At 45.8% G+C, this 17,927-nt stretch overlaps 1 protein-coding gene across 1 annotated transcript in view; it reads left to right on the top strand.

Moving 5' to 3' along the window:
* The first annotated feature begins 2,283 nt into the window (after window positions 1–2,283).
* Window positions 2,284–17,927, top strand: part of FBXO32 (F-box protein 32) — a 38,593-nt gene continuing 22,949 nt past the window's right edge. The window contains exons 1-4 of the mRNA XM_029591979.1: window positions 2,284–2,547; window positions 7,354–7,466; window positions 8,697–8,746; window positions 11,100–11,192. Of these exons, the coding sequence (XP_029447839.1) occupies window positions 2,435–2,547; window positions 7,354–7,466; window positions 8,697–8,746; window positions 11,100–11,192 (369 nt within the window). The 5' untranslated portion in view covers window positions 2,284–2,434. The remainder of the gene's footprint in view (window positions 2,548–7,353; window positions 7,467–8,696; window positions 8,747–11,099; window positions 11,193–17,927) is intronic.

Raw genomic sequence — 17,927 nt, 5'->3', positions numbered from 1 at the left:
TCGGGTGAGGAAATCAAGGAAGGCGTATATGATGCGTATCCAAAATACAATAATGAAGAGAGGAAAGGAGAGAGAGAAAGGGAGTGAGAATATATCCCCCAGACTAGAGCAGAGGCAAACCTAAAATGCCTAATAAATTGAGTTTCATGGCTCGGGGGGGCTTCAGGGTTAGGGGTTCAGCTTTCAGGGACCAACTGCCCACTGCCTAAACTTTAGCCCAAGGCTTCTCAAATCTATGGGAATGCCTCAGCCTGTTGGGTTTTCAGGATATCCACAATATATATGCGATAAATTAACATATACAGAGGTTACAGTGTATGCAAATTTATCTCATGCATATTCATTGTGGATGGATATCCTGAACACCCGACTGGCTGGGGGTCTCCAGGACAGGTTTGGAAAGCCTTGGCCACTTTGGCATCAAAGTCTGAAGCTGACACTGTCTTCTGAATACTGTCTTGTAGGGTCCTATTGGAGAGGAATGACACACGGGCTTTACCCTCTCTGTACCCTAGGGGAAATGATCTCTAATATCTGAAGCTGTGAGGGAGTGCGCCCGACTGGCCCCCATCCACCTTCAGTGGTGGTTGGAAGAGAATCTCCAATGAATATTGTTCCCAGATGAATTTATCTCCAGCCTCTCTTCTATTTACAGTTGCTTTCCTGGACACAATAGCCAGATCTCAGTCCCGATTTCCTTGGTCACCCCCAACCCTCTCGTGCCTTCCCTTTTTGGCCGCTTATTAGATGGGCTGGGTTTGAGGCCAAGTTATGAACCACAAATGTTATGGGAATACTTTGAGTTTTAAACCCTTTTATCAGATACCCCCCCCCCCCCAAGAGTATCAGCCTCCTTCTAGCCAACAAGCTTCATGGAGCTCAGCTTCATTCACAGCCTTGTCTTTCTCCTCCTTGTCTTTTAACTAAAACATTATCCCTGCTGTTAGCTGTTACCCAGCTTAAGCACATTCACTCAGTCAACTAAAGTCCAATCCGCAAAGCGATGCCTGTAGACAGGTGTATTGTAAAAAAAAAAAAAAAAAAAAACCTACACTGATTGCACAACTAATTTTAGTTCACTTGATCACATGCTTTTCTGTCTAAACAACCCGAGGGAACTGAGTTATACCTTGCAACTAATATCACCTTTCCACTCCTTACTTATATGTTTAACACAAACACTGAACTAACACTGGATTAATTCTGAAATGACTTTATAATAGGAATACACTGGCACTGCAGCAAGTGGAACTAGAGGAGGTGAAAGTGCAGGGCAACAAACTCTGATGTTTGATGTTTTTCCGGGAGCAACAGAGGATCCTTAGCCGTGAATAAGTCAAAGGAAGGCCAGAGATCAACCGGGATCTATGGCAACAGGAAGTTTAAACTGGGCAGACTGGGTTAGTCCTTATCTGCTGACGGATTCTGTTTCTCTATACATTCCTAGCGCACATCACTTGAAGAAGTCCCAATAACAGGGCACTTTAATTTCCCTGAGTGCTAGAGGGGTAAGTGACAAATACTTGTGTGCCCGCTGCATTTGCCGTGTGATTTGATGGCATCCCCCTGCAGCCAGCACTGGGACTGAAAACACTGCTCCGGAGCTCACCTCTTGCACTGTATATCGAACTGTGGCCTCCCTCCAAGAAAGAAAAGGAAGGACTGTTGATCAAGCACGATAAAGACAAGAATAAAAAGATGTATGTGGAAAGGATGAGAACTATTTCCATATGCAGTATCTATAGGGATGAACAGGGGCATGTGCTAATCATTTTTGCTGAAAAGATTAACCTTAGGTAAAACTCTGGCTGCTGTGGGAAGGTTATGGAAAATCTGTGAAACCTGAGAGGTGCTTTAAGTAATGACAGCTGCTCAACTTCTTCAGTAAAAGCTGACAAGATGAATAGACGGATGAGTCTGTGCTGTACCAAGGAGGTAGCAGGAATGTCGCCCCAATTAAAAAATAAAAAATAAAACAAACCTCTATCCAGCTTCACTGTTTTAACCCCCCTTTTCCAAACTTTTCCAGTCATCCCCCCGAATTACCATGGTTCATAGTACAGTAGGTAGTCGGATTATTATAGATCCATTAGACTGTTAGCAGCCGTGGTGGAATACACAAAAGCAGCCCCCCAGCTCAGCCTCCCAGCCTGAAGTTTCCACAGCAGAGTTTTGCAACAACAGAGAGGGCAGCATAAACAAAGCCACGTGTCCGAGGCGGGGGAGGGGGAGGGGGGAGCAAGCCCAGGCTCACATTTCCGGCAACAAAGACAGCTGCTATAAAGCCAGCGGCGGTGGCAGAGCAGAGCTCAGAACACAAAGCCCAAGAGCGAGAAGAGCCCGCATCCAGCTGTGCACCGAGCGCATCTCTCCACCCGCCGGCTCGTCCTCTCCTCTCCTTTCACTCTGCCCTCTCCTCCCCTCCGTTTGGACGATGCCTTTCCTAGGACAGGACTGGAGGTCGCCGGGGCAAAATTGGGTGAAAACCGATGACGGCTGGAAAAGATATCTGGATGAAAAAAGCAATTATGTCAGTGACATCAACAGGTGAGCTCCCTCCTTCCTCCTTCTGGGGAGGCCTTTCTGCATCTCCCCCTTAGCCCCCACCAAACCTATGGGAACTGTCCCCGATTCGGCTTTTGATAAAGTAAAGCTCGCAGAGGGGAGGAGGGCAGGTGATGTCTTATCTATTTACCCGGTTGATCCGAGCAATCGGTCACGTTACCTTTTCCCGCTTCCTTGCTATTATTAAAAAAGGAGGAACACTGCCAGATGTTTGACCCTCCTCCTTCCATAAAATTAAAGTAACCCGCTTGTGAGGCTTAAAATGCTAATTTTGTATTTGAGATATAAATAGCTTCGGTGATTCTGGAGGATAGTCAATTAAACTTGCTCATTTACGGGGGTTTTTTTTCCTCCAAATTGTTCGCTACTTCAGCTCCGTGTGTCGCACTGAAAAAGGCTGCTTAATGGCGTTTGCATGTAAACAAGTCGCAGTTGCCTGTGTGGTCTTGCGCAGGAAGTCACCAGTAGCCCTGTCTGGAGATGAAACGTCACTCTAAATGCAGATGTGGAGGGGGAGGGGAGGGGAGGGGAGGGGAGGGGGGGGCTGGGAGTCGGGACGGCCTCCTGCCTGCAGGGAACAGTCGGCGCCAGCAGGAGGCGCTGTAGCTGCTGATCTAGGAGGAGTGCGAGCGGCGGCGCCGTTGGAGAAGAGAGCCGAGGAGAGGCGGGGCGGGTACCAGGGGGTGAAGGAGTCACCCTGGCTTCTCAAAAAAAAAAACCCAGACAAACCGCGGTACATGCGACTCAGGCGTGGGACGTCTGCTCTCGAAACCTGTCGGCGAGGGTCAGGAAACGCGCTCTCTAAGTGAAAGCCGTTCGCCCCCGCAGCATCTCTCCTTTTCGCGCATCCTCTGCAACCTGGCGTAGGCTAAGGACTGCAGCTCTGAAGTGAGACATGGGTTGAAGATTTTCTTAGTTTTTTTTTTTTTTGAAAAAAAAAAATCTTTGGTGACCTCCACAGAGATCGCCCTGCCTGGATTCTTGAACAGGTCCTCTCCAATATGAAAAAATGTTCCAATATATAAAATACAGCTCCCTCTTCATTATTTCTAATTTCTGAACGTATAATGCCTGGCCCTGGCATGTCCAAGCATCCATCCCGCCAGATGCACTCAAAAGCTATTTTTAGACCTGGAAGGCCGTTGTTTTGATCTGTAACTTACACTGCATGTATCATGATGCGGGCTCTCGCTTTCTGGCTGTGGCAGTTTCTTGAACGTCGGCCATCGAGCAGACTTATGAGGCTTTTGTTTATGGAAGGCTCGAATGCTTGGGATCCGGGTTCTGTTTTAACCCTGAAAGAGCTTCAGTCCCGCTCCTGGTGTGGTCCTAGCCCTTCATGAAAGTGATCACACGTCAATGAGGACGAGGCTAGTGCCCTTCCCTTCAGAGCACTCCTGCCCTGTTTTGTGCTTTCTTATGTTTGCTTGTGAGGCTCTTTGTAAGCGGTACAGGGTGTGCAATTCAATAGAAAAGAGGAATCGAACTCACCTTTTCCCTTCACCCTAGCATTAGAACGCTATTAAGGATGATCTTATATTTTCTGGTAAATGTCCTCTTTTTTTTTTTCCTCATTCTATTGTGACCCGAGGAAGGGAGTATTAACTCTCTGAAACTAGTCAAGAAATGTATTGTTAGACCAATAAAAAGATATCATCACTTTTTATGTATTTTTGGTGTTAGATTTTATCTGTTAATCTTTATTTCCATGCATTCAAATGGCCTAACCTGGCAACCACACTAATTTATGTAAAGAGAAAAAAAACCAATTTGCTGGCAGGAAGGAGCAGTTATGGCTGTGCTGTACACTGTTTAGATTTTTTATTTTTTTCCACAGGGTTATTCATAGTACAGGTCCTTATTTAACGAATTTGGAGACTGGCTTTGAACTGCAACGTGAATTTTCATCAACCATTCTGGCATGCATCTAAAACTGATCTGAAACCTAATTCAGATGTTACAGGAAAGGTTCAGTGTGGAACAGTGCACTTATAGTAACAGTGATTCTTGGCTGAAATTAGGTTCATCTGTCTGGGGAAATCGATATAATGAATGCCGAGCGTGCCTCAGACAGCTGTAATATTTTACCTGTATATCCTAAGTGAAGGTGTACAAGAGATCACTGCAGCTCTTGCCCCAAAATGGCCTTTGGGTGACTAAAAGTCTTTTAGGCTGCAGATGAGCATCCATGAGAATAGTCCAATTCTACTCTGTTTTTACCAACGCATTCTTTTGTTTAACTACTGAATTCTTACAGATTAGAAACGAACTTCAGAACGTAATGCTGTCCTGTTCACTGGGATATCATAAACAGTGGCTTTTTGATTTAAACCAGTACAAAATATGGCTATTGCCCTGGGAGATCTGTATCAAGGCCAGGGTATCTATGTTGTATTAGGGCCCTTCTAACCGCAGACCCCATGGTTAAAGTGGCACAGACTCATCCTTGATTAATTTTGGCCACGGGTGAGAGGTTTGCAGTGGCTTCTTATCTCTAAATTCAGCACGTTAGCTTTAAATGGTCAAAAGACAGCTTTTAAGGATTAATAGACTGGATTCTGTTTTGCATTCTTCGAGGTGGTGTGTTGAAGAGGTGGTTGTTGTTGTTAATGCTCCCTAAAATAAGGGCTCTTGGGGCGCTTTTTGATTCTGCCTTTCATCTTGAAGGCCTGTCTTTCATCTATCATTCAGAATGCATTTTTTAAATTGCATTTAGTTTCAAGCTATGTCCATTCTTTTAAAGTAGTCCCTTCCGAGCTACTGCAGCGATTTATTTTTTTTTAAATAGGTCTCTGCAAAGCTTTCTCAGCGTCAGCTAGTTCAGATTCTTGGTTCTAAATCACCCTAGGAGGTGTTAGAGTAGCCTCTCCTCCCCGTCTGTAGGCATTTCCCGGGCTCCCTATCCATTCACAGGTTAACTTTAAAGGTCATGCGGGAGAATGGTCCTGGTGATTCGAAGAAACTGAAATGGTTCACCCCAGGATGTGTTGCCAAGATTCGGGGCTGGGGTTAGAGCTAGGGCCTTTTCTCCCGTGCTCCCTTTGTTGTGGAATAATCTTCCTGTAGCGATTGGGTTACAGCTGAATTACCTCAGCTTTAAAAAGAAACTGAAGAAAGCAGGTACATTCCTTTTACTTGTTGTTAATTATGTTCTTGCTGTGCAGTGATCATCTGTAATCTACGCTTTGCTAAAGTGCATTATTTGTTTCTTTGTATTATTTGTGCAGTTCTTTAACCTTATACACGTTCTTGTATAATGGCTTCTATTGTGTGCATTCTGAATAAAAATTATATTGAAAAAAAAAAAAAAAGAAACTGAAGAAAGGGTGCTCTGCTCCTACTTAGCGATGGTGTTTTTTGGCAGGATATTTTACTCTGCAGGCATTTTAAATGTATTTGGTCAGGGGCTGGCAAGGGGTTTGAGGTTGGTTGGGCTCTGGATAATATTGTGTTACCAATGTTTTGCAGGGGGAAGGAAGGGGGAGGTGGAGCTGTGGGCTGGATTATTGTGGTACGGTTCTTTGGGTCTGGGATTTTAGTTTGACTTTGTCATTTGCTGATATTGGCTGGCTGTGGTTGTTACTTTTGGGTGTTCGTCTTTGCTTTTCTTGTTTTATGGATTGTGTGTGTTTTCATATTTTCTATATTGCTTTGGGAGGCTTCTTGAAACTGAGAAAGCGGTTTATAAATGTTTGGTCTGTAAATTATTCCATTCTTTACATTCCATACATTTCATAATTGGTACAATGTACTTTTAAACATTGATGGAGGGTGGGGTTTGGCGTGGTGGCCCCGTCCAGTGGCTGAAGTGGTAAGTGCTGATCGTAGAGCCAGGTTTTCCTTTCCACGAGTCGGCTGAAGCTGGAGGTGCTGGTACTTTCACAAAATCTAGAGAAATGGATGCAGCTGAACGCTTCTACGGGGTCTTCTTGGTGGAGGGGTGTGGAGGTGGCCCTTGTGCTCAGGGCAAGTTCCCACTTGTGTGGCAACTCGGGTTGAGGCTTCGTAAGGCCAGTAAGCTTGTGTTCTGGATCATCTTGGTTGGTTTCATAAAAGACAGCTAGAAAGCATTTACTCTGAGGCTGTGACCAGATGCCAAGTACCTTCGTACAAAGCCCTGCAGCAGGGCCGTCGCCAGACAGCCAGCGGATGAGAGGAATGACTGCAGGAACCACCTGCACATGTCAGCTTCCCTAGATTGCCCATTAACACAATCGTTCCTACCAGTAATGGAAGGATCAGTTGGGGTGATGTCTGCCAGGTCCCCAGCAGCCTGATACTCATTTTTTTTGTAAACTTGCTTCCTTTCTCCTCGTTGCATCTGGAGCGGAAAGTGGAGGCTGCTGCCGGCCCCGGACCTTGTACCCTTTTTCTTAGTGCACACCCAGGGATAGTTTTCTTTCTTGTGCTGTTGGCCGTTGGGTCCTGTGGCTCCCTGATAGGAGTCCCTGAAGCTGTGGTGCACTGGTAATACCTCTCAGCTCACCCTCAGTACTTAGGGGTAAACCGCCCTCTGAAGGCAGCTGTCTCTCTCTATAGAATTCACTAGCGTCCCCCTCTACTGCCACTTAACTGGTTGAGAGGTCCATCTGCACTGCTGAGCAGAGAGCATGCTTCAGTTGCCTCCATGGGTTGTTGGTTTTTTTTCACTGACCAGTAATTAATGATATGCTTTGACTAATGTGCTAAGCTGAGGTCTGTCTGCACTACCTTGTATCAGACTTCCGCCCACCAGGCACAAAAAGTTTCCAGGAAGTAATCAGCATTTTCCTTTCTCTCTCTGCTCAGCTACTGCAAGAAAGAGGAGTACAACAAAGAGAACCTGCTGCATAGCACAAACTGCCACGCTGCCGCCAAGAAACGGAAGAAGGACCTGCTGAACAACAAGGCAAAGATTCAGTGTAAGCAAACGAGAAGCCATGGTCTGTGTGTGGCTCCCCCATTCCCCGTAGCAGGTCCCTACCTGCTCACCCGGACAAGAAGACGAGGGACTATCTCTCGTGTCCCTCACTGGCTTGCTTGCTTTAACATCCATGCAGGCATGCCTTTACTGTCAATCAGGGCTAAAGCCATCCTTATCTTGGTTAGATTGCGACAGGGAGAGCTGTTTGAGCTTTATTTTCAAATGACCCATACTTTTCTTTTGTGTTGCGATCATTAGTGTATAAGTTGGGGCTTATCTTTCATGCACCCTAGGTGAGTAGCTGAATGATGCCAGACTATTCTGTGATCTGGTCCTTTATATACTTTGTAGTCCTAGATATGCAGACAGTATCTTTTTATTTATTTTTTTGCTTTCATTTTTTTCTTAACCTGTAGTCCCATATATAAAGTGAAAACAATAATAAATTTCAGGTGTCCCACATCACTAAAGCAGCCTTCAGAATTCATCGTTATTTGACGCTATTGTTTGCAGTCTCAGCAGAGGCCAGAGACAGCACAGGCATGCAGAATGAAATGCACGTCCAAAGGAAAAACATGTCCGCAAGGAAGAGCACCCACAAAAACCTGCACCTGTTTTCTCTGCAGATGCCTCCCCCCCTTCCAACCAAACTAAATGCATAGGGGTAGATTTTATAACATGCACGCGCGGCCTACATGTGCGCTCGCATGTTATAAAATCGGGGGTCAGCGCACGCAAGTGGGTGCTGAGCCGCGCTGCCTTCCCCCGTTCCCTCCCAGGCCGCTCTGTCGGAGGCCTTTGGCCCCGCCCCAGGGCTTACGCGCATCGCCGGGCCTTTTTAAAATAGGCCCAGCAGGCGTAACCTTTTGAAAATCCGCCCATAGTGTTTAAAAATCCAAAACTTGGACAGGTAGTCCTCTTCCCCCTCTCCCCATCCCTGCCCCGGGAACACCCCCACTACAGCGCTGTTAAAATGTTTGCGCCTTATGGAACTACGCGCCTAATGTTACCCTGCAGGGAGGGCACGATGTTTTCAGATGGGCAAATTATGTGGCTGAAACACTTTGTACCTGCAATAATCCCTTTCAGAACTGCTCCCCTCAGAGTTTGAAGATTAGTAAAACCTTAGGTTTTTCATTTCTGTACCCAGAATACCATGTTATCATAGGTTTGTAAACCAGCTTTTACTGAATATTGGTAAGTAAACATTAAAATCCTGTTTCAACAGATTTCCCTCAAGAAAAATGGATCTACGTGCATAAGGGAAGCACAAAGGAAGTAAGTATGCTGTGCTTGTTTTTTTTTATTAAAACACAACGGGTCTGTCCAGTTCTGCAGGCATAAATGGATGGACGTAGGTGATTTGCTGTGTTTCTGGTGACCCCCTGTGGCTCTGTATAACTGGAGGGTGACTGGAGGCAAAGGGGTATGTGATTCGCAGGGTCATTGCTGATAACACACAGATATTTGCATAGCCAAACATTAAGACGGAAAGGACCCCCCCCAAGGACTAAGGAATGCTGCAACACTGGCCAAGCTGGGGACGGCTTCTCTTACAAAAAGAAAGTTGCTTCTCACCTTTCTCGGGATTGGTGGGTTAGGCAGCTGGGACGTGCTCTAACTTTGCGGCCCTCGAGGCAGCCTTCCACTAACCAGCAACCTGCGTCACCCAAGCCTGACACATAGTTCCGATGGTTAACCATGCAGGGTCCCTCCCTTTTCTGGAGTGGTACCCTGAGAACGCAAAAGGCAGCCAGGAGAGACTACTTTTTTTTTTTTTTTAATTCAACTGGTATGTATTTAAGAGTTACAATCCCTTCTCCATGCCTCGGAGTCCTACAGAAAATTGGCCCAGCAGGCCGGGGCTATACCTAGTGAAATAAAAAATGTGCCTGTTTCTCCCTTCCCCCACTTATGGGAAAAGGGGCAGGGGTGCTCTCTTCAGGAGAGGCCATTAATGTAGAAAAAAAGAGAGAGCATGGTAAATGTGGTTGTGAGCATTTGCCTGCACAGTCCCTCCCGACGCGGCCTAAGGGTGAAATACAGTGCGTTGGATTAGAACTCCCATATCTCTGCGGAGACACCATTAATAGTTTCTCCTTTCTGCTTTTTCAATAGCACCAACCCTAGCTTAAGGACTTGCAATGCGTTAGGCCCCTACGTTATTGTCTCGCTACTGCCCTTATTATGGGGAACGTCTCAATTTGATCGTATGCTGCAGTTTTGCAGTTAAAGTAAAATGCTCTAAGTTCAGTCTTCCTTTTTTTTTTTTTTTTTTCTGACCCAGCAGTTTCCTCCTCTTCCTTTTTTGCTTCCAGCTCAGTTGGGACGAGGGTCAGGGTCTGGCTGGCACCATGAGTTTATATTTGCAGCTACCCCCTTATTTATATCTCCCTCCCAGCTTTACTTCAGTGCAGTGGCAGGGCTGGGGGTTCTAATTCCAGCCACTAGGTGTCGTCATTGCACGAGGCCTGTGACTCCCTTTCCCTTCTCCCTCCACCCACCAGGGGGGCTGTGAATTCTGCCTCTGCAGCATCATCAGCCCCAGAAGACCTGAGCCGGGGATCAAACCCAGGCCTTGCACGAGCCACCAGGCCGGCCCATTCTTCCCTTCTTAGTGGCGCATAAACATGTTCTACCGCCATTAATTGTTTGACCGAAGTTATGAACATCAAAAACAAAGAAGTAGGTGGCTGCTGTAGATTGAATGTATCATTTCTGTGGGGTTTGGAAATCCAGCACTACGACTGGAGGACAGTACTCGAAGCCCTAAAGATGAAGCTTTTAAATGTGTTGCTTTCAGTCTGACTCGCTGAGCATCACGTACTAAGTAACCACCACTCACTCCTAGTTATCATCCACTCTACCTTTTCCTTAACCTCTCTGGTCCCATTCCAGCTGAGAGTCTGTCTGCTGGCGAATGAGTCGCTCCTTCCTCTTCTCCCCAGGAGTGGCTCTGCATTCTCTTTTGTGTTGGGGATGTATTTGCTATGAAGGGAGAACGGTCACCTTCTTCCCCCCTTATGAGTCACAGAAATTTTTGTCTCCGGTTTGATTGTTTCCTCAGGACACAAATAGTGAGCATCTGTTAAACCTGGCCATGTCTGTAGCTCTATTTAAGTTCTGCTGCTCACAGTATGTAGTGCCCCCGAGTTCATGCAATGCTGTATAGAGAGACAGCCTCCTTGTCAGGGACAGTGCACTCATGAGGGGAGCAAAATGTGAAAGCTAACGAGAGAGGTGCCAGATATTTTTTATTTTATTTTTTTCTCCTACAGCCATTCCCATCCTCATGCACAGGGCCAGCCTTTGAGTGGATGTTATCTTTGTTGCTTTCTGTTAACCACTAAAGGGGCTCCCAGAACAGCCTAGAGGAAAAGCAGCTCCGAAATATTAAGCAAATATTAAGTCCAGCTTCTTTGATTAGCTTTTAATGATTTTCTGCTCATCACGCCATGCAGGCCCGTGACTGAAAAGAGAACAGGGCCTGCTTGAACGTGCAGTCCATGAGCACATTAAATTGTCCTGCTGGACTGAATGACACATTTTTGAATGGAGTTCTCTTTCTTTGGCATATTACTTAACCACATTTTAAAATAACCCTCTCTCTTTAATGTGTTTTTCTTCCCAGCGCCATGGCTATTGCACCTTGGGGGAAGCTTTCAACCGGCTAGATTTTTCAAGTGCGATTCTTGATTCCAGAAAATTCAACTATGTGGTTAGGGTAAGTGCCCAGACATGGGGGAGAAAGCATGCCTCATTTCAAGCAGTATACAAGTTTGGGCTAACTTCAATATGCTCACACTGTTTGCACACAAGCCTCTAGGCTGTACTGAATCCGCCTTCACTCCTAGATGGAGCGTGAAGAGCAAATTCTAGGTGAATCCTGAACCAAATTACTCTACCTGGGCCAGATAAGTGTCACTCCTGGATTAGTTAAATGAAGATTTCGAATCGACTTTATGTACTGAGTTTGAACAGAACAGGAAACGGATCCTCATAGGGTGGGTAATTTTTCAAATCTGTAGCACTGGGCTTTTGCAGACTTACCTGCCTGATATACAGGCATCGCATAATCATGTATAGGTGTACCCAGATTCAGAGAGGGCACTCCTGGGGGAGGGGGTTGAACGTTTGGATTTTAAAAAGTATACCTGTTCATGGAAAATTTGTGTGGATATTGTAACAGGTGTAAGTTGTGCAAGTAGACTGATGGGATAATTTTCAAAGCCGTTTTATGCTGACTAACTTCTGCACAATGCTACAAAATTACTCCAGAAACATGCGCATAAGTCCGAACTCTTCCACTCTGTCTGTCTGCTGGTGAATGAGTTGTTCCTTCCTCTCCTCCCCGGGAGTGGCTGTGCATTCTCTTTTGTATTGGGAATGTATTTGTTATGAAGGGAGTATTGCATAATAGGATTGACTGGTTATTGTAAAGTCATGTCATTCTCTCGCCTTTACGAGTCCCAGAAATGTTTGTCTCCAAAATGATTACTTCCTCAGAACAAGGGCCTGGTAGTTAGACCATCAGGCTGAGAACCAGGAAAGCCAGAGCTCAAATCCCACTGCTGCCGCTTGTGACCTTGGGCAAGTTACTTCACCCTCCATTGGCTTGGGTACAAACTTATAGTTGTAGCCAAAAAAGTAGATCCCCCCCCCCCCCCCCCCCCCCGGTCAAATTGTATTCTTCTATGAATATCTACGTGAACAGATGCTGCCACAACCTCCACATGATACAAAGCTAAAGTCAACATAATGTTTGCAATACTTAATGCAAAATTGCTATTTTCAGATTTTAACAGATTAAAATCAATAAAACAGAATATGGCTTGTGCAAAAGTTTGAACACCCTACCAATTGAGTCTCTACTTATTAAAAAGTTGATTGACTCAACAGGCCTTTGGTTCAGGTGAAAATATTAGTTCAACAGTGGAACTACTCTGACCCTTTGTAACTTCACAGGTTGTGCTTGTCCTGTCTACTTTTTAAGAACCAACGTTCCTCTTAGCAGCTGTTTGAGCATTTGAAAATGAAGATAATTTACTCTTACAAAGCAGGGGAAGGCTTTTAAAAAAAAGTTAGAATATTTCAACTGTCACAAACTCTGTTAAGCAATGGAAGTTATGGTTTCTTAAGTGGTTATGGCCAAACAGTTCAATTTTTATTTCAACAATCCAAAGCACTTTGTTCCATAAAGTTTAAGGTTTATCAAGATTTTATTTTGTGTACTTTAGACACTGACTTTTGTGATGAGGTCATCCAAAAAGGTGTCCTCCTGACACTTCTCCCATGCAGATCATTGTTTTGTAAACACCTCTGTACTGTAGACCTGTGGACACCTACTTCAGTGTCAGCTAAAATTTTCAGCAGGTCATTTGCAGTCATCTGTGGGGTCTGTTTTGCAGATCTGACATATTTTCAGGCAGTTCTATCAGATTTTTCTTGGTTCTTGCCTGGACTTTAGCAGTTCCATGTAACTTCCATTTCATAACAATATTTCTAACAGGTGAAATTGCTAGCTAGAAGCGTTTAGAGATTTTTCTATAGCCTTCCCCTGCGTTGTAAGAGTGAATTATCTTCATTTTCAAATACTCAGACAGCTGCTGTTTAGTGTAGCCCATGCTTGTTGAAAGTAGATGTTACTAGAGTCAAGAGTATTTTTGTTCAACTGTGGAATTATCTTCATCTGACTAAATGAAGAGCTAACGAGTCAATGAACCTTTTAGGCCTTATTAACAACTTTAAAAAGAAAATGTAATAATGACTCAACTGGAAGCATGCCCAAACTTTTGCATGTGCTATAGTCACTATTTTATTACTTTAAATATGTTAAAAGTAGCAAATAGTAATTTTGTACTAAAAAAAAACTGAACAAAGATGTCATGTTTAATGTCTAACCATGTAGGGGCTGTGTCAGCTGTTGAAAACTTGGAGGTAATTGAATCATATAATTTGACCAGAGGGTACTTAAACTTATGCATACGACTGCAGATTGTAAGCCTTCTGGGGCAGAGAAATACCTGCTGTATCCGAATGTAACTCACTTGAGGTACCAATGAAAAGGCGTGAGCTAAATCCAAATACATAATGTTATTTACAAACATGACACATTCGGTTAATTTTACCCAGTCATCAGACCTGTCTGCAGGAAAAAATGCTATGGGGGGCTTCTACTTATTTGCAGGGGGCTTAGGATGGAAAAGACAAATCAATCAGCTTGATTCCTGATCCTTTCATCATTGCTACCTTTCTCCCTCCCCCTCAGCCCACTTTATAACCAGTTTCTAGTAGCTGGGTTCCAATCCTCACCCTGGTTATTTCAAAGTTTTTATAAACCTGCCGTTATTCAAGGTGGCCCAAAGCGGTATACAGCTGGGCTATACATTTGGGTTCTTATATAGCTGCTGGTTCACCTGAGGTGAAAATCTAAACTGAAAAGGACTGACTAAACTCCTCTGGCTGCATATCTCCTCTGTTGTCCAGTCATCTTATACCTTGGAGAACCCAAACCCTGAGGACAAAAGAGTTCAGTCTGTGGTTTCAACAGGAGCAAATAAGGTTTGCACAGCACAAAACTCCTTCCTTCAGACCTTTTGGTACAAAATCCAAACGAGAAGCTGGACCTAGCCTTACAGCAGTTGGACTGCAGTTCCTACACCCATGAGCATGCCCCATGTCTACTTCTTTTTTGGGTTTGCCAGCAACCTTTCCATCCTGCAGGCAAAGTTAAACACTTCCTTGGCTGAGATGTGTATTGAGTCTCCCGTATGGTGGAGCAGGCTTACGCAGCCCATCTCCTTATTCCTCCTAGGGGCTTTGTAGGCCCAGAAGATCTCAGAGCTGGGTAAATAAAGTGGGACTTTCTATAATCTTGTCCGCAGAAAATGTGACTTTTCTGTACTTCCTGCTGCCCTCTTTCACCTCTGAGGTATGGTGCACACTGGAGATCTGTATCACCTTTACTTTCAGGATCTCGCACTGACCCCCTCAGAACTTGGACCCAGAGCACCACTGCCCTTAGGAGCCCCCAGTCATCTTTTGGGATCATGCTGCACCAGCAAGCAGGACTGTAGGAGTCTACAGAAGTGCAGCTCTTCATTTTTCTTTTTTTAAATTAATGAACTTACTTTAACGGACTGTGGTGCACGTCCAATAATGCAACCTTTTTATAAAGAAAGCTTGAAAGATTTTATAGCCGTGCCTGCAGTGGTGCAGTCTTTCAATCCCCGAGGTCCGCTGCAGCTTTTGAGTGCTGAGGATTCCTGTTCGCTCTTCAAAGTGCACAAACGTCTGCCTGTTTACATTTTGGGAGGCAGCAGCTGCTTCGGGTATAACCTCTGAAGTGGCATATCATTTTTACCAGGCTGAGAGAACAAGCTGATCAGCTGCTCCAGTGAGTCGGCCAGAAAGATGACACTGGAGCATGCTCGGCCCGGGCAAAGTCTATCCAGATGCAGAGCCGGCATCCCTGAGATGAGTTGCCCTGACACACACACACCCCATCCTGAAGCTCAGAAAGGAAAAGGTTTGCCTGACACAGGCCGTGCTGACTCTTCCTTTCTAACATGCACATTGTTTAGCTGCATGAAAAGGAAGTTTGGGAATTTTTTTTTTTTTTTTTAAGACCTATAAATGTTACCAGAGGGTTCTGTATGATAATCCCAACTTGCTGAGAAGGCTTGCATTGAAATGAAACAGTAGTTCTGTACAAGCTGTGGCATTTCCATAGTGTATGCAGAATTTGATAAAGGACCGGTTTGCAACAGCTGCTGCCGTTGTCGCCTCATTCCTGCCACCCAGAACATTGCGCAGAATCTGCCGGGCACCTGCTGTGTCCTGCCCTGCTCCTCCTGCGTCCCGTGGTGCGCTGAGCCGTCCAGCATTCTTTGCTAAGTTTGTCAGTTGGGAGAGGGCAGGAAGAAATGCATCAGAAAAGTACTTTCTCCAGGGACTCTCAACCTGGAAAAGCTAAGCTACCCGCCTTCCTTCCCTTTGGGGGAATTGGCAAGGAGTGGGGGCACAGGATTTGTCCAGGACAGGGAGCCCCAGCGAAGGAATATCCCAGCTCTGGCAGCCAGGGTCCTGACGTACTGTGATGGGGGGGGAAACCTAACTGAAGACTCTTGTTCCTCTGCCTCGAAGGAAGACTTACACTCTACCATGCCCAGACTGCAGCCTTTCAGGACAGAAAGCAGGCTCCCTGCTCTAGTACAGTGCTTGTGTACTTTGGTTCCTACCTTCATGTGTGCAGATTGTCTGTCTGTCTGGCTTTTACTCCCGGCTGTCCTCTAACAGCTTATTGGTGCCTTTTGGAGGCTTGAATGCAGAATAGCAGCACAGGATTAAGGAAACTGGGCCCTGGCATGCACTACCTCTTCTCTCTTCCACATCTCTTATTTACTTTTTTAAGTGTTTGCTTTCCAACGCGATGCAAACCCTGGTAATGCGTTCTCCGTGCAGCCACTTTCAGGCTTCTGTGTGTGTTGAACCACTACTTTTTAAAGCTGAAGCAGCATAAGCTGTTCTCGTTGACAGGTTATGTTTACATGACTCACACTGGCATTTTCCAGGAGAATGTGACTGGCTCCCGTTCTCTTTTTGACATGTCGTTTACAACATTTACCTTTTTGCTTTGACAACGCTAGCGTTATTTATGAATTGCAAAGTGACCCTTAGCCGAGCATCGGCAGAAGCTGGGCTGCGTGAGGAGATTTCCAGTCTGATCACGGGATCCATTTGGGAAAAACAAGAAGCTGGGGGGGGAGCCTGCCGATAGCATGAAACTCCGTGTGAGGGAGCAGAGAAACAGTTTGCATTAGTGCCCCGAGAAATGAGGAGGCAGAAAACGCACGTTGCTGCTTCAGAACTAGGGTTGGGTTTATCAGACTCTTTCCCCCCATGGACGGGGAGTGAAGGAAATCGTCCTGACTGAGGCCCCCATACTCTGGAGCTGATTTCCGTCTGGTGGCAGGGCTGCCTGATCTTTTGTAAACGGTGGCTGTGAAAATGGATTTCCAGCCGGAAAGTCGCCCGGCTCAGTGGCAGGTGCCCTGCGGAGGGCCTGAGCTCCTTCCTCCGGATCAGCCAGGGCTGAGAATGCTGCAGAGGGAGCCCTCGCGGCCTTTCTGGTGGGGGAATGGGAGGTTGTGTCACCGTCCTAGGGACAGCTAGTGGTCGGACTGAGAGCCCACGGTTTTAGGGTTTCAGGAGAAGCCCTGGTGCACGGCTCCCCCGGCCGAGGTACCGAGTTGTGAGAGGATATGGAATAAGTGGGGGAAACCGCCCCCTCCCAGGTTAGTTGTGAATCTCACAGCTCATTGTGCTAAATCCCGTTTGAACTGGAAGCCTCTCAGAAGCAGGAGGAACCTGCTATGCCAAAAACACAAAAGATAAACAGCAAACTCTGAGACGCTTAGGGAAACGAAATCTTTCAGCGCAGCACCGCATGCTCTGGGAGATTTTTATAGGCCAACAAAACTTTGTGTTGCAGATTAGCTTTTTCAAGGCCTCATAAGGCCCTTATTTGTGTGTTGCTCCCCTCGAGTGAGGCCCCAGAAGATTAATGTGCAACGGCATCCATGGATTTTCTCGCTTGTTCTTTGTCCAATAAGATAGCCCAGCCTTCAAAGTGTCCAGGTTTTCCTGAGATCAGTGTACCAAGAAGCCATCAAATCTTACTTGGTAATGTTTATCTCGCTTGGCTTGAGAAGAGCGTGCTTGAATCTGAAATGTGTGCATTAATCATTTTAAACTCGGCTGCCTCGGGCATTGCTGGTGATTGGTGCTTCTTTCACACCATTTGAGTCGAAGCCGGACTGTTTAGGTTTGATAAGGAAAAGTATTTATTTTGGCAGCAATAACATTCTGACAAAACAAATTACATGTTGGGGTCAAAATCTTTCTAAATGAGTCTGAGAACAAATAGATTAGTTGCAATACATTGAATAGCTTGGAAGATTCTGCATCCTTGCCGAGGCTAGGCCTCCCTTTTAAATTTTCGGCCCCTTGCTGTTCCTGAATGTTTGCCGGCCAGTCGGGGCAACCTCGAAGCCGGCTTGGATGGTGGAAATCCAAGCAGCAGGGTGACCTCGTGTGACACCGTCACCTGTGAGAAGTTGTCAGGGTTTTCATACATGCTTTCTCCTGCCCAAGGATTTTTTTTTTTTGCCCCTCAAAATCATTTGGCATTTTGAAATGTGGCTCTTTTGGGATGGGGGAGAAATCTCACTCTTTTCAGGTGCAACTTGTGTCCTGGGACATTGCCACTGCCTCTCAGCTACAGGCCTCTCCTCGCAGGGACAATGGCCACCTATCATTCCAAAAAACCAACGCATTCACCCCTTTCCCTACAACGTCCCCCCCCACCCCCACCCAGCTAATCTCCCTCCTGGCAATCCAGGTTGTTGTGCGGCCGCATAACAGGGTTGTTGCTTGACCTCTTCCCCAGGAATAAAGC

The sequence above is a fragment of the Rhinatrema bivittatum genome, chromosome 2 (assembly GCF_901001135.1).
Source record: "Rhinatrema bivittatum chromosome 2, aRhiBiv1.1, whole genome shotgun sequence".
Taxonomy (NCBI): Eukaryota; Metazoa; Chordata; class Amphibia; order Gymnophiona; family Rhinatrematidae; genus Rhinatrema; species Rhinatrema bivittatum.
The sequence above is the reverse complement of the archived record's forward strand: the minus strand, read 5'-3'. Positions and strand labels throughout refer to the sequence as shown.